At 41.3% G+C, this 26,097-nt stretch overlaps 2 protein-coding genes across 55 annotated transcripts in view; one reads left to right on the top strand and one right to left on the bottom strand.

Annotated features, from left to right (window-relative positions):
* Nucleotides 1–27: 27 nt before the first annotated feature.
* On the top strand, nucleotides 28–24,271 carry ZNF207 (zinc finger protein 207). Of its 50 annotated transcripts, none has more exons than XM_085523101.1 (16): nucleotides 28–243; nucleotides 1,428–1,554; nucleotides 1,951–2,089; nucleotides 2,642–2,818; nucleotides 3,482–3,557; nucleotides 4,065–4,112; nucleotides 5,374–5,444; nucleotides 5,734–5,894; nucleotides 6,622–6,714; nucleotides 7,891–8,130; nucleotides 8,811–8,973; nucleotides 9,157–9,653; nucleotides 13,686–13,740; nucleotides 15,745–15,792; nucleotides 17,895–17,960; nucleotides 18,392–24,271. In XM_085523101.1, the coding sequence occupies exons 1-12, from the start codon at nucleotides 203–205 to the stop codon at nucleotides 9,315–9,317; spliced, it is 1,497 nt and encodes a 498-aa protein (XP_085379227.1). In that variant the 5' UTR covers nucleotides 28–202; the 3' UTR covers nucleotides 9,318–9,653; nucleotides 13,686–13,740; nucleotides 15,745–15,792; nucleotides 17,895–17,960; nucleotides 18,392–24,271. The 50 variants fall into 50 exon arrangements, with proteins under 50 accessions (XP_085379227.1, XP_085379220.1, XP_085379237.1 ...); XM_085523094.1 differs by having other exon boundaries at nucleotides 14,174–17,017; XM_085523111.1 differs by lacking the exon at nucleotides 15,745–15,792 and having other exon boundaries at nucleotides 9,157–9,340.
* ERN1 (endoplasmic reticulum to nucleus signaling 1) overlaps nucleotides 20,781–26,097 on the bottom strand; it is a 24,629-nt gene continuing 19,312 nt past the window's right edge. For all 5 annotated transcript variants that reach the window (XM_085523039.1, XM_015879544.2, XM_085523041.1 and 2 more), the window contains 8 exons: nucleotides 25,702–25,891; nucleotides 25,112–25,211; nucleotides 24,515–24,714; nucleotides 24,003–24,150; nucleotides 23,458–23,585; nucleotides 22,933–23,056; nucleotides 22,648–22,715; nucleotides 20,781–22,399 (listed from right to left, as the gene is read on the bottom strand). In XM_085523039.1, coding sequence (XP_085379165.1) covers nucleotides 22,193–22,399; nucleotides 22,648–22,715; nucleotides 22,933–23,056; nucleotides 23,458–23,585; nucleotides 24,003–24,150; nucleotides 24,515–24,714; nucleotides 25,112–25,211; nucleotides 25,702–25,891 — 1,165 coding nt within the window. In that variant the 3' untranslated portion in view covers nucleotides 20,781–22,192. The remainder of the gene's footprint in view (nucleotides 22,400–22,647; nucleotides 22,716–22,932; nucleotides 23,057–23,457; nucleotides 23,586–24,002; nucleotides 24,151–24,514; nucleotides 24,715–25,111; nucleotides 25,212–25,701; nucleotides 25,892–26,097) is intronic.

Raw genomic sequence — 26,097 nt, 5'->3', positions numbered from 1 at the left:
CCGCCGCGCGGTGCACGCTGGGAGCTCGGGGCGGGCCGTGCCAGGCGCTGCGTGGCCGCCATTTTGTGCTGCTCGCTCTGCGCGGCGGCGGCTGCGGGCGCTGGGGATCGGCGGGGAGGAAGGTCGGCCGATCGGTTTTTTTTTTATTATTATTATTATTTTTATTATTTTTTTTCCTGTGTAGGTCGCGCGTTCCGCCGTCATGGGCCGTAAGAAGAAGAAGCAGCTGAAGCCGTGGTGCTGGTATCCTTCAGTGTGCGCTGTGTGGAGCATGGGGGGGGGGGGGGGAGGGGCGCGGGGTTGGGCCGCTCCTGGTGCCCGCGCTGCCCCGTGGGCCCCGCTCTGTTTTATTGCTGTCTATTGCTGTATATTGTTGTATATTGCTGTTATATCTCTTCCCTTTGCGGTTTGGCTTCGTGTTCTCTCCCTGTCTGTGCCCTCATCCCGGCCCCAGGGCCTACCCCGTGTCCTTCTCCTCTAATCCTTCCCCTCCCCCCCCCCCCGGCCCTCTCGCCTTGTGCTGGGCCTGGCCGTTGTCCGCCTCGAGGGCAGCTCGGTGCTGGGCGTTAATAAACGAGTGGCTGCAGGACGGAGATGTGTTGGAAAGCGCCTTTGAGGATATAAAACTTGGGTTTACTGCGTCAAAATCACGAGTCAGGCCTTTCTAATCTGCTTTTCGTTGAAGAGTGATTACAAGTGTATTTCTCTGTCTTTTTTTAATTAATTCTTAGTAAAGGAATTCACAATCCGCTTGGAATTGCAGATCTCGTTAACAGACAGGCTGTTAAGGAGCAGTTGGTACCGGGTGGATCTCTCCTGCGTAGCAGTGTCTGTGCTGAGCTGCACAAAGGAAACGGCCATTTGCCTCCCGTTATGCAACAGCTCCAAAAGTTCCTCAAACATTTCAGTTTAGAAACACAAAGTGCTGTTCTGGTTGCAGTGAGTTGTGCAGTGTGTTGAGGTTTGGGTCTGTTGCATGGCTGGAATGGGAGTTTTCAACTAAAACTATTTTTCTCTTCCGTAAACATTAGCTGCTGATATATGTTATTAAATAGGTGCTTCGGAGTATTTGGAGTTGCTTCCTATTTATGGATCTCTCACCTTTCTCCTTTGCCATTCTAGCAACATCTTAATGCCAAAATATATAAAGAAGGAAAAAGAGTCCACTTAGAAATAACTGATTTTAAAAAGCATCTTTTAGAATGTTACTATTATGGTTTCATGGGCACATCTTGCTGTTCTCTGATTGATGTTACTGGGTGACATGAGGAGAGAGGTTTGGCTTCAGACATAGATGAAATGTTTGTGCTCTGAAAGCTCAGGGCTGTTTTCTGTGCTTTCAGTTTCCTTTAGGGGAAGAAAAAAAAAAAACCGGGTGCTAATGAGCTCATTGTAGTGTCAAATATTTCCTTAATGCTCTTCAACAGGTATTGTAACAGGGATTTTGATGACGAAAAAATCCTTATACAGCATCAAAAAGCAAAGCACTTTAAATGCCATATATGTCATAAGAAACTGTACACAGGACCTGGTTTAGCTATACATTGCATGCAGGTAAGAAGTTTTAGACTTGCAGAAAGCTTTTCTAAAATTGGAATTAATAATCAACTTTAAAAATGTGTTCTCGGGGTTTCCACATTCCTGGAAAGTGATGAAAGTAGCGTTAAGCTTCAGGAGCAGGTGTTCTGATGTGTCAGCACTTTGTATGGTGGCTGTGCAGCAGAGATACTTGTCAGTTTTTGAGTGTAGGAGCAGATAAATTGCATTGTCTTGATCACAGTTTGTTGTTTACTTTTAGAAGTTAATAGTTACAGTGACTAGAGGAGTACATATCCAGAAAATGGCTGACTAGAGGTAGTCTTCCCAACAATAATATGCTGTTTGTTTTATGAAATTAAACCTGAATCTAATCGGAGTTTTGAACAGGAGGGTTTTTTCTTCCCTTTTTAGGTACATAAAGAAACAATAGATGCTGTTCCAAATGCTATTCCTGGAAGGACAGACATTGAACTGGAAATCTATGGCATGGAGGGCATTCCAGAAAAAGATATGGAGGAACGGAGGAGGTTACTTGAACAAAAAACTCAGGGTAAAGTGTGATCTAGCCAGTTACCTGTCATCTCCATGGCAGTTTGCTTAAATTGTTTTCATCTTTGAGTGCATTAGCTCACTTGAGGTGAGCGTGGAGTCAGCCCTGGGAGCACAGGTGAAGGCAGTTCATTCTGTGACCAGTAGGGGTGGAGCCTGGCTGCACCTTTCCTAGACCCCATGTAAGGGCTGACTGCCACTGGGGAAGGATCTCTTTCTGGAGATTGCTCCTCTTGGAGTTTTTCTGTGAGCCCAGCACATGGGTGAAAGTTTCATTTATTTTTTATTATCTCTTTCCACCAAGAAAATATTTACGATTATACAACCTGTAAAACACCATCCTAACCACGCCATTCTGCTAGCTGTACGTTTGTTGATTGTACAGTGAGCCACCTCCCTTTATTTTTGTACATTATTTCTCTAATTATGTAGATTTTTGAACATGCTGATAAGACTTGAAATTATATTTATTCCAGTTAAGATACTCCAGATAAAAATCAATTTCATAAAATATTGTTTACTTTCCTCTGACCATATGCATTGTACAATTCAGCAGAAAGCCAGAAGAAGAAGCAACAGGATGATTCTGATGAATATGAAGATGATGAATCTGCAGCTTCAACTTCATTTCAGCCCCAACAAGTTCAGCCGCAGCAGGGGTACATTCCCCCAATGGCACAACCAGGTTTGCCTCCTGTGCCAGGTGCGCCAGGGATGCCTCCTGGTAAGGGTGCTATTTTTGAGCTAGTTATTAAAGAGCTGAGTAGGGATACACATTTCTTCTTGGAATAATAATCTGCTAATGGGTATTTTCCAGTGCAGTGGGTTGTGGTCTGAAAATAGTTGCATGTGAGCAGTTTGTTCAGGTTCTTCCTGCCCCTGGTGCAGGGGCGTGCATATCTTCCTCAGTAAAGCAGTTTAAAATAGCTAATGTTTGCATCTAGATTGAAAAACTGTCAGTGTGATAGTGAGACAGATGAGTAGTTTAAACCCAGATCTACTTTTGTGATATTCCATGATGAGATTTTAGAAGTAGAAGGCAGAAGGATTTGTGCTGGATTTATGCTAATGTAGGATGGAGAGTTTATGCACAGAATACAACTAACCTTGCAGAAAGCATTTCAGTTAGTGAAAGTGAAAACTGACCTTTCTGATATCTTCTGCAATATTGAGGCATGCTCTCTAGAGATTGTAGTGAGAAAGGTTGCACTGGGTGTCCTGCAGGATTGGGATCCTTGGTTCAAAGTCAGAGTTGTAGATAATCTTTTATATCTCATTATTTGTAAGTAACGCTGTTTCAAGAACAAGTATTTTGCAGTTTCCTGTAGTTGTTAGGTTTGGTGATGAATATATGTTGTTGGTGTTACTGAAAATTCATTTTTCTTTCCCTAAGGTATACCACCACTAATGGCAGGTGTCCCACCCATGATGCCTGGAATGCCTCCGGTTATGCCTGGAATGCCACCTGGGTGAGTAGCTAGGAAGATTTACAGTGATGTTTCCATGCTGTGTGTTAGATTGTCACAGAAAGAGTAAAGCTAATTAGAAATAACATGTAGGAGCCTGTGAAATCTGTAACCTTAATGCTAAGATACACCAAAAATCTGGATGGCTATAAACCAACATTAAAAATACAGCCCAACTGTAAGTTTATGTGTAAAGTATGTTGCTTTTCTTCTGATCTTATTTTGTAATTTCATAATGGTTTTAAAATGTGTTGTGTTGGTTTAAAGCCTTATGTGAAGCTCTGGTTTGTGTATGGCACATGTCATACCATCTGGCTGTCAGTCATCCAACCCATCCAGGAAAAATGCTGGGTAGTTTAAATATCTTTAAATGTGAGAATAAAATTCTTGTGTATTGGGCAAGAGTAAGTTGTTGGTATTGATGTTTGTTTGGGATGTACACCGTACCCTTTCATAATGTGTTTAGAAAAATCACAGTTAGATTTTTGATTTTGTCATAAATTTTCACAGATTACATCAACAAAGAAAATACATGCAGTCATTTTGTGGTGGAAACATGTAAGCATCTCATTAATGTAATTATAGGTACATTCATTATGCCATTTTATGTTGTATATTTGATAAGATTGAAAGTTGTCTTACTGAAAACATCTGAATTTTGCTGAAGCGTTTGGGGAAAATGTCTAGCTATGTTTTGTTGTATAATGAAGCTTTTATTCTTTATCTAAATGCTTGTTATAAAATTACACGTTGTAGGAAGCACATCCTGCAGAGTATTAATTAAATAGGCACTTTGGGATTTATATCCTTTCTTGCATCAGAGTACACACAGCTCTGTGTGCTCAGTCCTTTACCTGTAGAACTTAATGCAGATTCGTTTTTGTTTAATGTTCACTGAGGTGATAGGCTGCTCTCTTCTGAAATATTGATACTCTTTTAACAGTCTTTGAATGTAAAATTAATACCTTAATCAGACATCTTGGTGGATGTTCATAATTACAGCTTTTCTGGGTGGAAACTGAACAGTTTTATTATGCTTGCTGGTGTTTAGTTCTTGTTAAGCTCATTGTTAATTTCAGACGTATGTAATGTGTCTTCTAGTGAAATAAGCAAATGAATTTGCCAACAACTCACTATCTGCAGTTCTTCAGGCAGTTACATTTCTGGTGGCAGCAGCAGCAATTCTTGATTTGACCTTTGTGCAGACAGGTGGCCAGGCTGACTGCCTTGTCCAGACTTTAATCCAGAAAAGGGGTGGTAGTACCGTGTTCCCAGCTGTGTGCTGCACTGGTAGTTCCCTTAGTAGCCAAGATGAGAAGATAGTATGGCTGGGTTACAAGCTGTTATAGAGAATGAATGCTCACCTCATGATTCATTTTGATTTTGAAATGGGAACAGTAAATGCTTCTTGACTTTGCTATTTAAAATAAGAACTGCTTCATAGTGATGATTTGGCACGTATTGGCTGCTACACAACTATTTAGTTTCCTAAATAAGATAATAGATACTCCTTTATTTTGCTTCCTGTAATCCAGCTTCAAGTGTCTGGAAGTATTCTGAAGTGTATATCAAGAGGGACACTAGTTCTGGAGTCTGATACCAGAGGAAGTAAAAGCTTGGGGAGTTAAAGTTCAAATGAGAAATATTTGGAATTTGTATGGGTTTTTTTCCTTGTTGAAAAATACGCAACTACAGTCAGCTGGTTATTGATTGCTTCCTGAAATTATTTGCTGTGTTAACTATATCTAATACAGGTAATGTGCCAGTGTTTTGGTGGTTTATTGTATGTGTTTATTCTAATGATCACTTTACTCACTAGGATGATGCCAATGGGTGGAATGATGCCTCCTGGGCCAGGAATACCACCTCTTATGCCTGGTATGCCACCAGGTAAGTCAGAGTGGACTTACATATGGGCCTTTGTTGGTGGTTAGCATCAAATTAAGGCAGTAAAACTACTTGAATGTTCTAGAGAGAGACATGGAGAATTAATAGTTTTGACGTGAGGTTGTGACCTCTGATCCTCTTAAGTTGCTGTGTATGGTGACTGACTGTTGGCTATACCTATTGGCTTAAAAGTAGGGAAGGCTTTGTCATAAAGAGTACTGGGAACAGAATCCTCTAATGGAATACTCCTGTTCTTGAGGCTGAGATGTTACACGCTCTTTGTGGTTTGTAGGTATGCCACCACCTGTTGGTCCTCGTCCTGGGATGCCTCCTATGACACAAGCACAGCCTGCTGCTGCACCGGGCATTCTTAACAGACCTCCAGCTCCTGCTGCATCAGCACCTACCCCTCAGCCTCCGGTTACTAAACCACTCTTCCCAAGTGCAGGGCAGGTAAGGTATCTCAGCCTGGAATCTGTCGGTGTAATTTTCAGATTACCCTGGGTGAGGTTTTTCTGTTATTAGGAGACAATAAATGAGTTCTTGCTTGTGTTGATTATTGAGTTTAATTCATTGTAGTGTTTGAATGAATTTTAAAAGATTGTTTTGTTTGTCTTACAACAGCCATGAAACCAGACAGAAGTTCTATAAGCAGTGGGGAAGAAAGTAGCAGGCAAAACAGTTCTTTCATTAATCCTTTTAGTTTGCATTTTATAAGGGTGCTTTGGGTGGGTGAAGGGAGGCATCAGTCAGCTGTAGGAATCTGATTGCATAGAACTTAACCTAAAACTGCTTAAGTGTAAATCTTGACAAGGCTTGTTCTCTTTTGTTTCCTTAATAAGGGGTTGTTTGGCAGCAGAAGACCTAATTAATTGTATAATTCTGTTCGGACTGGATTAAACATTGTCTGAATCATTTAAGTAAGGCAGTAATGCTGTTCAAATGATTTGGGAAGTGGGAATTGGTAGAATGGCTTGTGACCTCTGTATTTTGAATTCTCTTGCTCTGTGTAAGTCCTTAAGTATTTAACCTTCATGGTGTCCTATTTGCATTTTGGACTTCTACAGGGAAGATACTCATTTACAAAAACACAGCCCCTAGCATAAGAAATCCTTTATCTGGATACTTTCCACCCATTTGTTTGGAGACTTTTCACTGTTTCCTTTCTTTTATGCTACAGATGGGGACACCTGTCACAAGCTCAAGTGCAGCTTCCTCCAATTCAGAAAGTCTGTCAGCGTCTTCTAACGCTCTGTTTCCTAGCACAGCACAAGTACGCAGGAAGTCACAGTTAAAAACAAATTGCTTTGCAACTTAACCCTTTGGACCGTTCCGTAAAATCTAAAATTGACTAAACATCTTCAGATAATTTGTTATATTCCTGATTATGTTTAGCTGGTAAAACTGCAGAGTCCTTAACTGTGAGTTGCATCTTAGTAGAAATAAGCATGTTAAAGCCCAATTTTTTTTTTTTTTAGACAGCGTGCAAGTATGAAATGCTACGTCCTGGTTCTAAAGGGTTAAAAAAGCATGAAAGCAGTTAAATGCATTTTAGTGGCAGTGGTTAGCTTGATGCATGGTGAAAGGCTTTTTAATTTGGTGTTTAATACAGTATGTCAGAATTTAGGGGATTTGTCATATGCACTACATGCAAAAAAATTGAGATATTTTTAGTAGGAAGTTCAGCAAGGAATTGCAGACATACAGTGACCAGAAACAAAAGCATTCTCTCATAACTAAGGCTTGCTTTGAAGATTGTTGCATCTTCAGCCTGATAAAGCCAACTTTTCTTCTGAAACTTCCACTTAAGAGCAATGTGGGAAAGATTAAATACTGTCATCTTAGTGGACCTCATGTGCCTTGAGTTGAATCTGTACTTGAAAGTGATATTAGATCTATAGAGAGATACAGTTCTTTAAAGAACTCTGTGGTACTTTCAGAGAGAATGCTTACAGCAAAAGACCTGACACTAGTTTTCTTAATGTTCAGTAACAATGTTTTTAAATACCTAATTTTAATGAATGCTAACACTTTGAGCTGTACTCTAAACTAATGGTTGCTAAAGTATACTAGTTTATTGAGAAAATTGTGATTTTATGCTTACAGGCTGTTAGTAAAACTGTAACTTAGGAAGGATTTAGGCGTTTACCAACCTCATTATTTGAGGTGAAAACATTTGATAGGATTTTTTGTTGTTCCTTTTTTCTAGTTGTGGCTTTTGACCTGCGAATTTTAGACTTTCCTGTGCGTGTGTTTGTATGTATGTATATACTGGGTTTTATTTTGTCTTGTTTTCAGTTGCTTTAGTATGTGATAAGGCTGAACTTTACTTTTGTCGAGCTTATTTTAATTATGTATTTTATTGGAAGGTTTCAGAGGTTTAACAGATGTAATTTTAGTTTTCATATGGTTTAGGAAATAAATATTGATTTATCTCTGTGCTTCGCAGGCTGCAGCGGCTGTTCAAGGTCCGGTTGGTACTGATTTCAAACCTTTGAATTCTACAGCAGCAACAACAGAACCCCCCAAACCTACATTCCCTGCTTACACACAGTCTACAACCTCAACCACTAGCACCACAAACAGTACTGCAGCTAAACCAGCTACATCTATAACAAGTAAGCCTGCTACCCTTACCACAACCAGTGCAACCAGTAAGTTGATCCATCCAGATGAGGATATATCACTGGTAAGTTAACATGTTTTCATTATCTTGCTGAAAATGCTACTCATGCTGATATGGCTGACTTACTTAGAATATATTCTGTGCTCTGCGTAACAGTTTAGTAAAGGTGAGACTGCAAACATGCATAATTAAAAGAATTATGCTTCGCTGAAACATCCCTGGTTGAAATAGTGACTGGTGTACTGCATTGATCCTGCTTCAGATCTAAGCCTTATTTTCCAGCGATAAGGAATTGCTCAACCCAAAATATAGCTTGGAATTCATTTCTGCATGTGAATTAAGCTTGAATTTAATGAAGTCCAGCTAGTGAGTGTCAAACAAAGGGCTTAATGTGTGAAATTTTCTTGATGCTATTACAGCAATCAGAAATTGGGGATTTGTGGATAAAGCAAGCAAATGTTCATTTTAGTTCATGTATCTCTAGATTTGCTTTTGTCTCATGTTGTGAGGAACAGATGTTCTTCAGAGAATCTGTGTTATGTCCTGGATTGATCAGTGTTACTACAGTAACTTTGAAGGAAGGGAGAAAAAAATCTAGATGTTACTGAGAAATGTTCACTAGTAGCAGTCTTGAATTTGTAAATAATGGTAATTCAGTGCCTTTAATCTACTTTGTACATTTTTACTCACTTTGTTATTGCAGAGTTTTAGAGTGTGTTATGGTTGTCTGTTACTCATTCTAGGAAGAGAGAAGGGCGCAGCTGCCCAAGTATCAGCGTAATCTTCCTCGTCCGGGACAAGCTTCCTTGGGTAATCCACCTGTTGGACCAATTGGAGGTATGATGCCACCACAGCCTGGAATTCCTCCGCAGCAACAAGGAATGAGACCTCCAATGCCACCACATGGTAATTATACATCTCTGCATTTTCTTCTCTTTAAAAGATTTGTTTGCTGTCTTTTTTTTTTTTTTTAAATCTGAGATGTCACTTACTATGAAAAACAGCTTTTCACAAGTGTGGCTGTGCCCATTAAAAAAAATATAAATTTATATATATGAATTCTTTGCATCTTAAATATTTTGTTTATAGGTCAGTATGGTGCTCATCACCAGGGCATGCCAGGCTATCTTCCTGGAGCAATGCCTCCATATGGTCAGGGACCTCCGATGGTGCCCCCGTACCAAAGTGGACCTCCTCGACCTCCCATGGGAATGAGACCTCCTGTCATGTCGCAAGGTGGCCGCTACTGATGCTACTACACACGCTTTAATAGGTTTGGAGATTAAACCTTTTCTCATCTTGTGCTGTTAATATAGCCCAGCTTCCGTCAATTAAGGCTTCATTGTGACTTAAAAAAAAAAAAAAAAGTATCTTCCCCACATGCAAGGCAACTAGGAACTATTGGACATTCTTATTTTACATGGGAAGTTTATTTGGAATATTAACAGGAACTTTTCCTGATGTTGCAATTTATACTGTATGGCTTCTTTTTCATGTTTCATCTAGGTTTTTAGAAGTGAAGTATAGTAAATATGGTTCGTTAAATTGTGAAGGCGCTGGAATTACATGAACATACCACCTTAAAGGCAAGTTCTGTAACATTATGTTGCTATTTGTGAAATGATGCCTTCACAGCACTTCAAGTGCTGTTGGACTTCGTGTCCCCAACATAGTTTGGTGAGGGCTGTAACTGTTCCCAACTACTTGTACATTTAAGTCTGAACATGTAACGATATTTAATGTATTTAGAATTCCTCCTGTTTCAGGGCTTAAGTAAACTGACCCACTAAGGTCGTGTGACTTTTCTGTACTGTTATAAACTTCATTGTAATAAAAGAAGATAAAAATTTATATGCCTTTTCATTCATGACCAGCTGCGGACAGCTGCCTGAAAGGTTTGTACAGATGCATGCCTTGGTAGCTGTTGGTGTCCTGAACACACTGGTGCTGTTTTGATAAAAGCTGAATTTGCTGTTATAAAACTTAAGTCTTTCCTTAGGTGCACATCTGAGTAGGCAAGACCTGTACACTTATTAACTGACTGTTGAAAAATGAGGGTGCAGGAGGCACATCTTAGCTCTTGGTTGTAATTTCTCCCAGTGGCATATGTTGCTTTAGCTGTGCTTTCTTGTCCTCAGTAAATTTTAAATGATTTCTAGTCCTGGCACTTACTTGTAGGATGTAAAAGCAGTTGCTGCAAGGTGCATCCTAGTGCCAGACATGTCCTTTAGTTCATTCTTCATCTGATTCTTTTTAATATACAAAAGGATACTCATTTCAAGAGCCTTTTAGATGGAGATTTCTAGAAGCTTAGGTGCATGTCACATGGGTGAGTGACTTCCAGTTTTTGTATTGAAGTTGACCTGCAAAAGAGAAAAAAAGAACTTCATCTCAAGGTGTGTGAAGGAGATAGAGGGGCCTAGAATAACGTTGTGAATTGTATTTTCACTTCTAGAATATTCAGAGCTTGAATTTCATCGTCCCTTGGGGATGAACTGTCCATTCCATGCTCTGATTCAGATACAAGACAAGTTTTGTGAGGCAATTAATGCTCCATCAGTGCTCCTACTTACAGTTATTAAGGAGGAATCTTACCCATAAAGATTATTTATCTGTTTATGAGTAAAATTATAGAAGAGCACCCAGATCGTAGTTCTCTGCATGTCTCACCTGGCTGTGTTAGTGTTTTGTGTTTCTGGTGAGAAGGAGAAGGCAGAGGGAGATGATTTGGAGGGAGGAGAAGTGAGAAGAGTGTTCCTGGTCTCTTCACAGCAGGTGGAAGGAGTGATGAATTTTTCATTTGCAGGTCAACTTTAAATACGTGTTCCAGCCTCAAGCTTTATCTGTGCAATTTAATTTGTCTCTGTTAGGGCATGTCAGAAAGAGTATTAGCATTTTTGTGTCAGTGTAACTTCTACAGTGTTTTTGTTGTTGATGGATATTTTTTACACTCAGTACTGAGCATTGTGGCTCTTTTACTTGACAGACTCAAGGGATTTTTATCTAAACTTAAGTACTCCCCATGGCTTTAATGAGTACTTCCTGTAGTCATTCAGAAGCACAGTGTGGTTAAAATACTACATTGTCTCTCAGCATCAAATTTTTTGGGTCACAGAATACATCATAAAGGCACTGACACATCCAGTATGTTCTAATGGCAACTAATGGCCTTTGGTTAATGGTGAAGAATTCTCACTCACTTCTACTGGAGTGTGTAGTTGTTTTCAGACCATAACTCCAAGCCTCTGTTGAGAAGCAGTTCTCTCTGATCACTGCTGCCTGCCGCTCACCTGTCAGATGTGCAGCATTTGGCTTGCAGATGTGCTGAGTGGGCCTTGGTGTCTGATCTTCTGTTAGCTTTTCATCTTGCTTTATACGCAAGTCTAACAGATACAACTCACACTTAAACAGTACTTCTGTATTCTGATTTACTTCCTGGTTTTCTTCTGTTTATCTGATAACTGGAGCAAAGCACTAGAGATCTTTTGTCCCTTTTTGTAATGTTACACATAGAATTCTTACATTATACGTTGATCTTAACTTCTGCTTTCAGAACCTTGCAAATTCTTGCTTCTTCTGGAGGTCATATTGCTGTTGTAAGAATGCTCAGCCTTCCTGCCCCTAGTAGAGCAAATGCCTTCTCCCTTTGATGTCATTTCTTTAACTTGTTGGTATGTTATTTTCAGATTCCTACTTTTCCTAGGAAAGTAGTTGAGAAGAATACTGCACGTACTGTTAACTCAGCATGTTCTGCAAGTTGTCTTCACTAGGAGTTTCTCCCATCAAATCTGTGACTTTTCCAGTAATGGCATCGTTTTGTAGCTAATAGTGCCTAGGCTTAGAGTGTGGACACGTCTTAAAATGGAGCTTTCCTTAGTAGCTGTGTTGTTACAAACCCTCAACTAAATTCTGCCACGTGTTATTCACATTGTACCCTAATAATATGCAACAAGCAGTTGAAAGTTTTTTCTTTGTGATCTTTCCCATGGATGCTGCCTTTGCTGCTCCTGTCATTTCTGTGCTGTAAGAGCTGCGATGTGGCTGTCTGTGGTTACTGTTGTGTCTCTTGTGTACTCTTTGAAAGCAGGCAGTACTTCTGTGCACGTGTTATCTGTTGGTCCCTGCCTTCATTTCTTTGGATACTGCTTCTTAACGTTCAGAGAGTTGGATTTATGGTGCACATCCCAAGAAGGGTAAAACAACTTGGAATAATTGCTTATGTAGAAACTCATTACAGTACAGTCAACATAGCTATGCATACAGAATTGCTGATACAATGTAGACGTGCAGGTTTTGCTTTAGTTCATCTTTCCCTGGGCGGAGATTGCAGCAGCATTCATTCAGGACTACGTATTTTGTGTTACAGAACCATAATAGTAGCATTACAGGCAGAAGCTTTGTTTTTTCATTGTTTTCTGAAATTGTCATGGCAGCTCTCATAATAATGCAGAAAGTTGCAGTTGGCTTTAGATCAAAATCTTTGTTTAAATTTGAACACAATGCTTGTGTTGAATGACTCTGTCCCAAGTGGGGAAAAGATGTCAGAGCAAGATAGGAACATCTTGAGGTTCTAAACTGCCCATGCATGGACTGTCAGTACCATTATGAGAGAGAGGCTTACCTTGTATATTTGCTGAATGTTAGAGCTAGGTGTCTGATACTGACATGAGGAGATCTCAGACTTCAGGCATGTTCAGCAGAAGGTGTGCTGGGATTATTGTGTTTTGTCCTTAGGGTTTCTCTCTACTTTGGCCAAGTCTGTTTTAAATAAAATCTTGAAAATTTATCTTATATGGACCAAAAAGTCCTTATTTTGTAAAAATATTTGTTTTTTTTTATTTCCAGACTTGTAGGTGCTAATAATACATTTGAGGCTGGGATGTATATGTAATAATTTCAGTGGATTACTGTTCCTTGCTCTGTGCATGCATGAGAGAACAAAAGCAAGCTTCTAGAAAGACATTCAGCTGCATCTGCCTCCTATGGTTTCTGCTACTGTTTTACCATATGGACTGATTGAATGATACCTGAATACAGCTATGTCATTTGCTTTCTTAAAGCTTGGATAAAATTGAAGCTGTAACCTGGAGTTATTTTACAGGAATCAAAGCATTGAGAATATGAGATAAAAAGTAAAACACTTGAGTTTTCTAAACAGTGAGAAGGGCATTATGACTCTTCAGTTAAGCTGAGACTGAAATCCAATCTGTGAGCTGGGGCTGCAATTTAAAAATTAATGCTATTTAAAAATAATAGTAAATGTCTTAATAATTGTACTGGTCTAGCTTCTACATGAAAACTAAGGTGAGTGTGAGCTCATTCAGTGGCTGATGGAATCTTTCCCTTTCTGTTTTGTGAACTGGATCACTGAAGTACTCTCAGTTAGGGAAAACTGCCCCAAAACAATTGGCTTATGTAACGCTGATCAAGTTACAAAGCACAAGAAGCTGTCCAAGTGAGAAATAGCTACAGTTTGTGTGGGCCTGCCAAAATAGGTGATATAGCCGTCATTTCTTTTGGTTTGCTTGACCACTGGAATTTTGTTAACTTTGAATGCATGTCTTTCACTTAATTGGGTCATGTTTTTTCTAAAACTCCAATTTTTCTTCTTCCTATAGCCCTGCCATAGGACAGGCTGAGGCAGAGTCTCAGTGTTGCCCTGTTCAGTCTGAGGCAAGTGGGATTTATTTTATTCATTCTAGGGGCTTTCACAGCTTTATGGCTGTTGGATATTTATGTCCCCAAACTTGCAGCAAGTTTGGTGAAGGCCCCTACATTTATTTTAATTTAGGTTTTAATTCTCTTTTGGTAGATGGGCTCTATATTAATATTTATCTTTTTGTTATCACTGTGTTTTTAAGAGTCTCAGGGGGAGGGAAGATGTTTTGAGAGGTTCGGGTACTGTTTCACTTAAGGAATGTTTTCTTTGTGACTGGTCAGGGAGTCCTTCAGCCACACTGTACCCCTACCCCCTTCCCCTGTGTTTTATTTGTGCTTTATTTGTTCTGCTTTTGGTAATGTGACTTTTTATACATGCTGCTAGTTCAAAACCTACAGATTAATTACTAAATTTTCTAACTAAGAAATGACATTCCTCGTCATGCAGACTTGCAGCCTAAATTACAGTTGCGGTGGAGGAGGACATTAACTGCTGTATTTGAAAGCTGCATCACAACAAATATTAATGTAGAGCCCTGTGAAGAACTAGAAATTCCAGTCGATAGAAGAATGGGAAAAGAAAGCTGAAGTTCTTTCAGTTTGTTACTTCCAGGAAAACCTTTTCATTGATCACTTAAATACACTGAACTTTGCAGTAACTTGTCTGTTGCATCAGTGTACCGGAAAAAAATTTGCTGGAAACCTTGTGGGCTTGTTGCATATCCAAAATTTGCTGAAGGTTATGGCTGTCTGAATTTACTATTGCAGAATAGCTGGCAAAAACTTAGTTTGGTGAGGAAAAATGAGCTTTACATTGCTGCTCCCTTGGAGTACTCTAGTTTTGAGTGCTTGAGGTGGCCTAAAGCTTCAGAAGAGCAGGTTTTGTCCAAGGAAGTTCTTAATTGATTTTGGAGCACAATATGGTTTTCATTTCTTCAAGAGTGTGATCAGTAATGACCCACTTGGAGTTTTTAAGAAAGTTGAATTAAAAGATAAGGAGTGGATTTCTTATGGGGGGGCCTGAGGAGTCTCTGACTGGAAAGTTGACGTGTCCTCTGGTCACTATTTCAGAGTAATTACTGATTTCCTTACTGTGGTGCTACACTTAGGAACAGTGCTTTAACATAAACCACCACAACTGGTCATTATTTTACTTAATCAGTCTCCAAGAGCATTTGGCTTAATCCTTATTTCCCTAGAGTATCTAAAGAAGCCATTCAGCTCCGTATTCAGCATGACTTGTACTTCTGAATCTCTGAAAGACTCAAGATGGGGAAAAAAAAAAACATGTTGGATGCATTGTGTTGAATTTTGTCATTGATTCCCATTTAAGAACGATGCAGCATGGGGTAGTTTTTATACAGCTACTTGTATTTAGCTTGTATCACAAACATGTCACTGAAGTTCACACAGATGCTTCATTGTCTGTAATGAAGTGCCCTACTTAGATCCACACTTGGGCTACCTCAGTACGTTTTTATTCTGGTGAGAGCAAACATTCTCAAAATAAACTTTGTTTTTATTGGAGAGAAGTAGGTTTACGTGCTCATGGAAAGTATGTGTCAGAGATGCAGTTCCTGTCTCCCTTGGTGCTGGTCAAGCTTTGTGTACTGATACTGCAGAGCAGATGAACCATTTCTTTGTCTTTTTTGCATGGTTTCTCACAACATGTGTCACTTCGCAGCATCACAATACTGTGGAGCTTTATTCTTCTTAAGGCTTTTGGAAAATTTTGAATTTCACAGTACTGACAGATGCATTTGACTCCAGGGTAATTCCATGTCAGTACTGCTATTCCATGATAATACCATATGAATTAAGGCTTTTTGCTGTAGGTTTCTCCTGTGGTTCAGATATTCTTTGCTTCTGCCCTTTACATCACTTTCCCTTTCTGTAAGTCTCTTAAGAACTGGACAGGACCTTTTCTGTTCCCTGTTTGGGTGTTGGTGGATTTAGCAGGTTATATCCATGTTACTCTGACCTGTTACCACAGACTAATGTTTGTGCTTAAATTTGCAGCAACTAATGATGTGCATTTTCCGTTTGCTTTGTGCCTCGTCCTCAAAGGTATGTGTGCAGAGTACTGCTGTCTTTCTGGTCCAAAGGATGGAGTGATGGCTCTATGCTGAAAAGGTGCAAGTATTTGCTCAGCTGTAGGAGTAGCTGCCCTGTTGTCTCTGTAAAACAACTGAATAGTTCCCACTGATTACAAAGGGTTCACAGCTTGTTCTTTTGGTGAGTCTCTGTTAGCGACCTCCTTCCTGTCTCGTGTGGATCTAAGGAGGATAGTTCCAAAAGAAACTTGCACTGTAAATGGAATTTATTGGTTTGGAGGGTTGGTAATGTTTTTATTGGCACTCCAGTGCATGCTGTCAGTATTGCAGCAGCATCACAAAGCTGTGTAACACACTGTGGAATTTTATTTCTAATGACTGTCATATTTTAGTGAATTGACTTTCATAGGCAGTAGTGGAAGCAGGTTTTGGAGAGCCTGGTGTTATTTAATATTGCAGAGAGCTACGTGACTCTTCTCAAATATTAGGAATGACTGAAATTATGCTAAAGTGAGTGAACTTTAACCCACTGGTGCTGAGAAGGGGAATGAAGAAGAGATGTAGAGAAGTACATAGCAGCAGGAGGTCTGGCTGGCTTTAGTATTGTTCTGTGCCATGCCTGATAACTGCTGTGACCCGTAGTACACTGAGGAGCAGGCTGCCTCTTCACTGCTTCTTAAATTATATACTTGCAGTCAAGATAATGACTTGAAATGCTGGCAGGTGCTTCTTCTGAAACATTTCTATGCAGTGATTGTGACTGCTGTGATTTTCAGTCAGAACTGAGGTGAACAGGAGATGAGAAGGCTTGGAGGCAGCCCTGGAAGGGATGGAGTGTGCTTTGAGTGGCTGAAGTGTAATGTACAAAGCTGATTGGCTTGGGAGGTTTTGAAAAACTTTTTGATAATTTTCTTGTATTCTCATTTTAAACAGCAGCTTTTTGCAATCTTTTGATTATCGGAAAACGCAGATTTTTATTCAGTCTCTACGGGGAAAAAAATACAATCCTAGTACAGAATTCAGAGGTGGTGTATATTGTGAATGCACTTTTGCTCCGTGGAAGTTCTTGGGAGGTGTGAGGTTGCCAGGCATCTCGGTGTGCCGCCTCTGCAGCCAGCCACGTCCGTCCTGGGCCGTGTGCTCCTGGGTGGTGTCCTTCAGTCCTTTGTTCTCAACGTCCTGATGAGTTCTGTGCTGGCTGTCGGTGAGGACTTTCACTTATACATCGGATCTCTGTTGTGAGTAATAACGCACCTTGTCCCTCCTGAACAAGTTTATGGTGACTTGTTCTATTGTTTTAGGCTCACCCAAAGTAGTACCAGTCAGCAGCACTGCCATGTCCATGACAGTGAATTAAACTTTGTAAATGAGTCCTGAACGAACCTTACAGCTCCTTTTGTGTGCAAGTAACAAGTTAACCACAAGCAAATGATCCTTGTGTTGGCCTGGGCCCTTATCATGTATGTGTTAGGTAACTACCTTACACCTTACCTTCCCTACATTTTAACCAGACTCCCAGGTTCTTTCGAAGTAGGTGCTGAATTTCAGCTTCTGCTGCCTTACAAGTAATCAGTGTCTGTAAATGGTTTTGGCAGGCGGCAACTTAGAATTACCCAGAAACTGCCATACAACCGCGGAAAAGTCCGTTGTGCCAGCTTAGGGAAGTATATAATGCTTTGAAATAAAGATGTCATGCAAAGCTGCTTTCTTTCTCTTTGTCCCCCCACTGTGTTGTAGAAGTGTGCGATATGTGCAAGCACTGACTTCCTTAGCTTCTAGTCGAAGAAAATACATTTTGCTCTTTCATTTGTAAAGCGTAGAATAAGGAAACACTGTAGGAGAGTGTTTAATGAAGGACCCTGGCAATGTAAGTATTGTGATTTCCTTTCTATTTGTGTTAGGCGATGGGGTTACCTTGTTAAACTTCTGGCTTGTGTATCAAAACAACAGAAATGTAAGGGCACATTGCAGGTAATTTGATAGTTTCCTTCACTTGGTATGCTCTTCCTGAGTGACAAATTACAGTAATTGAAGTTTGGCAGCTTTTTTTAATTGAAAAACTAAATCCTGGGTTAAGCTCCTTGGTTTAATGCAATTTGTGTTTTTGTCAACTAGCAGCAGAATTTCAGCATTTGCTACTTACTGGTAGAGAAGAAATATCCTACAGCACTGCCAGTACAGGTTAGTTTAATCTGTAAGTACCTGATGTTCCTTTTTGAAATGATGTGTTCAGATGATGCCATTTAAATCCAGAGGGAATTTTGATCTCTGAAATGTCACTGTATCTTTGCTATCTACTGCTGTGCTCAGTAGTGGGTGAACATGTAGATAATCGTTTGAAGGTCTCCAATGATTTTAGCTGTGCTTGTGGATTAGGTAATGTGTGCAAGCACTTCAGAGGGAAGTTTAACATAGTTAACAGGTTGTCTTCAGTGTTTTAGAGTTCCAGAGTTAGCCGGTTCTTCAGTAATGTGCCTGTTACAGGTGGCACATCTATCAGTGAGCCAATTACAGGGTATTTATTATTGTGTTGGGGAATAAGCATTTCGTTTTGTAAGAATTTGTAGCCATAACGTAACCTTTCTTTAGTTAATCGCTGTTGCTACCAACAGAATTCCTGCCTTCTATATCTGGTATGCGAGGAGCTGCTTGTTCTCTGGCTTCTAGCCCACGTCCAGTTAAGCCTCATACTTCATCTCCACATACCAGTGTTGGAGATGAAAGTTTTCTGTGCTGTGGCACACAGGATAGATCCACTGCTGGATAAGCTGTGAAACTCTGTGCCTTAACTCACACTCGGTAAGTGAATTATCACAGAGTGAATCTGGGGGGCTTTCAGAAACGGTTGGTGGATAATTAATAACGGGCGTAGCACTGTAGTAGCCAGACAGAACTTTTAGTGGCTCACGTGGTGCTTTTTGCTGGTTATGAGTGCAGTGACACTTCAGCAGTACTGCTTGTTTGGGGATTTTGAACTTTTTCTATGTGATGTTGCAGATCTTATCAGGGTTTCAGGGGGATTCTCAGTGCTTACAGTAGTTGGATACAAAGCCCATCTCTCCCAGCGTCTTCTCTGTGTTGGTTTTCAGGTGTTTGCACTAAACTGTTTGCAAGTAGAGATGTGTGATTTCTAATGATTTTGTGTAGGTGTTTCTCCCCAGAGGAAAAACTAAGGTTGCATAATAAAATTTATAGCTTATCTTTGCCTCTGTCTCCTGCAAATTCATGGCATATTTAATAGGAATTCCTTGCTGTGAGGCTGTTACCTTAACAGGCCTCTTCCTGCTGACTGCTGTAGTTGATCCTTGTTTATGGAGTGCTGTGATAACTATCAAAGTAAGAATAATTAACGGATTGCTTTTGGCTGCTGGATTGCTATATGAAATCTCAGTTCTGCCATTGGATCAATGCTGACCTGCACTCCTTTTACCCCAGCTTGGCGATGAATGAGGTTCTCTACTGTTATATCAGCAAACTGTATTTCTGTGGCGAAGATTATAGATTTGAAGTGGGACAAAACAGGAGGAGTCTGAGCTTTCATAATCAAGTGGGCAGTCTTAAGATGTAGCTCAGCTTTTGATGCACTTACAGCAGCTGTCCAGTCTAATGCAGCTCTGAAGGAGTAAGTGGGGAACAAGGGGGAAGAATGGGTGTAGAATGGGATTTCAGAAGGACGGGTAAGTATATGCATCACTTTAGTGCATGCAAGTACCAATAATTGTAGCTTAATTTTTATAGTATTCAGTTTACAAAGAAGATTCAAAGAAAATACGGAGCAAACAGCAGTGGCCTCCCAGGGGTAAGAGCTGTGTGTATTAGGGATAGGTAACTGCGCATCTGTATGTGTATAGACTCTGCTTTGTAACAGTCTCTAATTAAATATAAGTGAAATGCTGCTTCTGGGTGTTTTTCGCACCTTGAGTCCTATCTTTTTTATTACAGTGAGACACACAGTCACAAAGTCACACACTCATATACAGACAAACACATAGAGTCTGTCCATCACGCACTCACACACATAGTGTCCATCACGCACTCACACACATAGTGTCCATTACGCACTCACACACACCGTGTCCGTCACGCACTCACACACATAGTGTCAGTCAATCACGCACTCACACACATAGTGTCCATTACGCACTCACACACACAGTGTCGGTCAATCACGCACTCACACACATAGTGTCCATTACGCACTCACACACATAGTGTCCATTACGCACTCACACACATAGTGTCCATCACGCACTCACACACATAGTGTCGGTCAATCACGCACTCACACACATAGTGTCCGTCACGCACTCACACACACAGTGTCGGTCAATCACGCACTCACACACATAGTGTCCATCACGCACTCACACACATAGTGTCCATTACGCACTCACACACATAGTGTCGGTCCATCACGCACTCACACACATAGTGTCCGTCACGCACTCACACACATAGTGTCCGTCACGCACTCACACACATAGTGTCAGTCACGCACTCACACACATAGTGTCAGTCACGCACTCACACACATAGTGTCCGTCACGCACTCACACACAGTGTCCGTCACGCACTCACACACATAGTGTCCGTCACGCACTCACACACATAGTGTCAATCACGCACTCACACACATAGTGTCAGTCACGCACTCACACACATAGTGTCCATCACGCACTCACACACATAGTGTCAATCACGCACTCACACACATAGTGTCCGTCACGCACTCACACACATAGTGTCCGTCACGCACTCACACACATAGTGTCAATCACGCACTCACACACATAGTGTCAGTCACGCACTCACACACATAGTGTCCATCACGCACTCACACACATAGTGTCCGTCACGCACTCACACACATAGTGTCGGTCAATCACGCACTCACACACATAGTGTCTGTCAGTCACGCACTCACATTTATACACTCATCCAATCACACACACACTCATGTGCTTGCAGTTTATCTCAGTTCCCTATTCACCCACTCAGTCATTTCATGAGAGTACAAGTCTTTATTAAGTAGAATTATAAAAGACCTTTACATGAAAAATACAAAAATAGGAAACAGGCTTTGAATCTCCTGTACTAAAATTCTTTTTTTAACTTGCACACTCAGTGACTCCAGTCAATCGGTCTCATGTGCTGTAAAAGTAGGAAAAACCTCACAGTGAGGCGTCCCAGGGCCGTGGCTGTAAGTACAGCAGCTGCTCACTGCATGGCCTTAATGGCACCATCCAACAGCCGGATCTGCACTTTAACTAATGAATTCTTTGAAAGATGCAGCATAACTTCTCCTGTTATTATAATATGATTAAATATAAATACAAATTTGATTAAGAAAGATTTGGCATGCTTTGTACTAACCATTATTAAATAAATATAAATACCTTAAATAAATACATTGTACAAGAACGCACCCACCCCTGTGGTATCAGAATTCAGCATTTCTTCGTCCTTCGCACACACTTAATGCTTTGTCACAGCTGCATCTTTAACAATGGCTCCCATGGACACAAAGCAGAAGATGAGGTTACGTCACAGCTTTCTTCCTCCTATCAAAACACCACCTACTACTCTGTCCTGTCCATCTCTCATTTCCTATTTAGCTTCTTTACCCAGGACTTATTTCTTACCTCTGGCTCTGCAGCTGACACTCCTTTAGAAGGGAAGGAACGCCTGCAGTGGGTGCGTCATTACCACTGAGCAGTTCATAGCTGACCCTGGTGTATTTACCTGAGGTTACATGTGCAGACACTGGTTCTTAAGCCAAGTGCTGCTCTCGCTCTCCTGTGAATACTGGCTGACAGTTAAACAAAGTAGGTAAAAACTTTTTCAAGTCAGTATTTCATTTTAGCTTCATCTACTCAACCAGGAGGGTCTTTTTACCCTTTTTCCAGGGTAATGATTGAACAAGGGTGAGGTTTTGGTTCATTAAAAACAATTCCCTCTACAATCCCTGCAGTGTGCCTAATCCAGAGCGTGGCAGTAGTGCGATGGCAGGCTCTGATTTGCTGCAACTGAAAGGTTCCTTTTTCAGGTCCCACCCCCTGGTAATTACAATTTCAATTACTGTCTTTTGATTCTTTGCAGTAAAACAAGTTACAAAATGAAGTACAGTACAGGCATACTGGATGATGGTTATATCTTTTGCTCTCCCTCTTCACTTTCCTGAGACCGACCTTAGGATAACTCCACCATCAGGGCTCATTGCTTTTGCAGCTTCATTGCTCCTTGGGCTCCTGCTGTCTCCTGATGCAGTGCAGGCAGAGTACAAGGCACTTTTTGGAGGCTTGGTTTCCTCAGAGAATTCATCTCCTTTGATCCCCCTTTTCTCTGTGAAAGGCAGGCCTGTTTCATGGCCCTGTGCTTGGAATGCTGGTCCCAGAGAAGAAAGCTCTCACCTCTCAAACAGCATCTCCTGCAATGCTCTTTTCTGCAGAGTCCTGATCATAGTAGTGCTGAAACAGTCTTTCTTGGCAGCAGATATGCATTGCATGGTAGGTATGTAGGAGCAGGTGAGGGAAACGAGCTGTAAAGTAATGTACAAAATCATCTGGGATGGAGCCCAGGGTGTCCTGCACCTCAGGAGGCAGTTCTCTGTAATGGTGCTTCTGTAAAGAAAAACAACAGGGGAAAGCTCAGGCGGAGCCTTGCAGGTCTGCCTGTACAAAGTGCATTTTCATGAACAAGTAACCTTCTATTAGTCTTTTTTTGTTGTTTCTAAAGTACCTAAAAAGAGGTAAAATGACAGACTGACACCCAAGGACAAAAGGAAACAGGAAAAAACTGCAGCAGCTTCAGTTTGCAGGTGTGTAGCCTGAGAGCATGTAAGGAGAACACAGATGCAGGAACTGCTTACCTTATTTCTCATGGCCCTCAGAAGGTCCCGCACTGACCCTCCTTTATACGACCTGAATTTTCGAAGATCTGCCAAAGAAATTAACTGGTTTGTGTTTGTTTTGATGCTGGCAGTTTTAGTTGCTGGTCTCAAAAGAAATGCACATTGATTAGGTCTGTCTCACTCAGTATATGAGCAAATCACAGAATGTGATTTAATACACACTTTGGTGACAAGGAAAAACTGCCAAAACTGAAACCTTGGCCATGCAAATGGGATAATGGAGACCTCCCTGCCATCTGTTACCTGTCTGAAGAGGAACAGTGATGTGCTCCCTCCAGTCCATTTTCACCACCTCTCTTCCTCCTCTTTCTAGCTGCTTGACTATTGGACCATCTAAAGCTTCTTTCTCTATCCGATCACTGACGTCCTGGAAAAGACAGTCGGGTTATTTCCAGCTGCATTCCCAAGCACTTCCCAGTTATTTTAAATTAAATTGCTCTTTCTGGCCAGTTACAGCCTGTCCTGATAATGGAGGTGACTCTACTTCAGGACAAGGTACTATACAAGGAATTATGCTTGGGACGGAGATGGTGAAATACAGTCACAGAAGGGTCACTATCTGCCAAAAGCCTTTTGTTTTTCCTTTTTAAGTGAAAGGACTGAAAAGAGCCTCAAGTCCTCACCCAGCTGGGCTTAAACTACACCCATTCACCACAGCAGTCTGCTCTGTTCTTGCAAGGCATTATCCTGCACTGTGTCATCCCAAATGTGCATCAAAATAAGGATGAAAATAAACCACGAATTCAAGATGTGAAGCTCAAGACAAACCTGAAAAAACTGGAGCTGCTTTTCTAAACTCCAAAAGAAGGGGTGCTGGAGCACACAGCTGGCTGATGGGCGTTTCTGAGGGTCCATGCTTATCATCTGCTCTATTAAATCACGAGCCACTATGTCTTCTGCAAGGAAGAAGGGTGAGCATTCAGAGGCTGCAGGGAAAGCTAATATTCTCTTTGAAAATGGTTTTATTTCCTATTTCCCCCTATGCCATCCCAAGCAGACTCAAATTACACCTGCACAGATACTGTAGGCAACCAACAGATGGTTGCATTGCATCAGTGCAATTATGAAGATCTTTCTTTCCTACCCTTTAAACCCCGCTGTCAGGCTTGCAGGAATGCAGGCTTTTCTAACCGAGATGCTTTTGGAGATGATGAATACTACAAACTTCAGGAGTTCTACTGCAGGAATACAGCTTGCACCACTGCCAAGTGGGTTTCACTGTGGGTTACGGCTTTGCCTTTTCTATGACAATTTTAGCACCCGCTGGCTACTCACTGAGTTCAGCAGTGATCTCTGTTATGAGCTTTTCTTACCATGCCTCCCTGCGTCCAAACATTCCAGGCTGTACGCGCCCAGCAGGATGTTGGCTTGTCGCTGGAGAGATTTGCCAAAGGGGTGGCTGCCCTCAGATACCACGTAATAAAAGACACAGCCCGCTGAGAAGATGTCCACGGTGCACGTCTGCAAATAAATGACCTTTAATGGCAACACAGTTTTTCCTGTGGGGAATTGTGAGCCTCATAATAGTGGTTATTTGCATCTGAGCACAGAATAAAACTCAAAATCATGTTTTGCTATTTAAGACTTGCATCTGATTGAAAAAAATGGTTATATATAAATAAATACTTATGTGGTGAGAGAAGGAGTTTAAAAAAGGGTACTGCTAATGTTACACGATGCTGTGCAATGTACACTGTACAGTGTTGTTGTACAGCATGAATGCTGAGGCATCCAGCACCGCACACCTTAAGGTCTGTGCAGCTGTGCAACCTGCTGGCTGTGCTGCCTTCCCCCAGGGAGCTCAGAAGGAAAGACAAACACTTACAGGGTTCTCTTTGCTGTCTTCGCTCAGCATCTCCGGGGCAATCCACCCTTCGGTTCCCGGCACACCCGACCGTCGGCTGAAGCTGTGTCTGCCCACTGCCAGCTTCTTGCACAGGCCGAAGTCTGAGATCATAGCTTTGACTTTCCCGTGGGCATTAGGCATTGAGATGAGGATGTTATGGGGCTTCAGGTCCCTGTGGACTGTAACAAACACCTGTTTATGCACCCCAGGCAATCCCAGAAGTATCTGTACATTTGCACTGTTTTCACAAGGCTGAGCTGCTGTCAGTCACATAAAACTACTGTCAATACTCCTTAAATTCCACAAGTAGTTGTTCTGTTGTTCTGCAGACACGATTTACATGTCTCCCGTCCAAAAAACGTGCAGTGCTCTGAACAAACGGTATTGGCTGCCCTAAATGCAGCTGAACTTTGAAGGCAGAACGTAAGAATAAGTGCAGTGCTTGGACAGGCCGCACTGCCAGCGCCAGGGGAAGTCAGTCACTTCACAGGGCAGCACCAGAGCAGCTCCCTCTGCTTCATGGTTACAAAAATGTACCAGTCTGTATCCAGCACTGAAAAAAACAGCAGTTCTTACCAATACTGAGGGAGTGCAGGTAAGCAAGACCAGATGTTGTCTGCTGCAGGAGGGTGATTGGTTGTAAGCCGTGGTGACTGAAGGCCTTTTGCTCGACATACTGCACATGACAACAGAAAAACAGAAAACAGCCATAAAATCACTTATCAATAAGTTTCTGCATAGATAATATGCAACAAAACCAAACAAAACTGGGCAGTCTAATGCTGGCTGGGAACACACATACACCACCAGCCATTTTGTCTGAAGGTTATGAGCTGTATTAAACCATTCAGAGTTAGAATACTGTATAGCACTGTTTCTCCAGGAGCAAGTTTTGAGGGTCCAGATGGTAGGAAAGGGACAACTAAAGTGGAGTTACTTGTGGGAATATCAAAACACAGCTTCTTCCTTTAGGTCAGTATAGGGTTGGAAAACAGTCCTGAAGTTCTAAGAACACCCCTGTTTTAGGAATGTTAAACTTCCAAAGAAGGGATGACAAGAATAACTGAGACATCAGCTGCAGAACCTCAGCAACTTAAGACAAGGGAAATCAAAGGCCTTCCATTAATTAGACTCAAAATCATTTAGGTTTGCAAGAGACTCAACACCTCCTGTAAGGTGGCAGCACACAGCTCAATGGCAATGTACTGGAACTGCCGGTCCTTCTCAGTGCAGAAGTAGCGGATCACATTTGGGTGCTCATCTGACTCGCGCAGCAGCTGCACTTCACGGTCTGCAAAGCTGAAGCACTCGGGAAGAATTCTTTTCACTGCAACATCACGGTTATCAAATGTCCCCCTGCAGACAGGAAAGCCACATCAACCAATTATTACACAAAGGTTAATGTGGACAAGGTACAAAACAGATGACAACACAGGACATTTCAGAGGCACATTAAAGTATTTTTCATTCTGGAAACAGATACATTTGGTCATTTAAGTATGTCTGAGAGAAGTAGTTTCTTCTGGTTGAGAAACAGTATAAGAATACACTGTATAAAATAT

The sequence above is a fragment of the Coturnix japonica genome, chromosome 23 (assembly GCF_054131305.1).
Source record: "Coturnix japonica strain WE chromosome 23, WE-NBRP24, whole genome shotgun sequence".
In the NCBI taxonomy this organism is placed as follows: Eukaryota; Metazoa; Chordata; class Aves; order Galliformes; family Phasianidae; genus Coturnix; species Coturnix japonica.
The sequence above is the reverse complement of the archived record's forward strand: the minus strand, read 5'-3'. Positions and strand labels throughout refer to the sequence as shown.

Excerpts from the sequence above, each read along its gene's own strand:
- ZNF207 (XM_085523109.1), top strand. The coding sequence starts at position 203 with ATGGGCCGTAAGAAGAAGAAGCAGCTGAAGCCGTGGTGCTG. Across the intron at positions 244-1,427 it reads CAGCTGAAGCCGTGGTGCTG|GTATTGTAACAGGGATTTTG; the intron begins GTATCCTTCAGT and ends GCTCTTCAACAG. Across the intron at positions 4,113-5,373 it reads TCATTTTGTGGTGGAAACAT|GATGATGCCAATGGGTGGAA; the intron begins GTAAGCATCTCA and ends TTTACTCACTAG.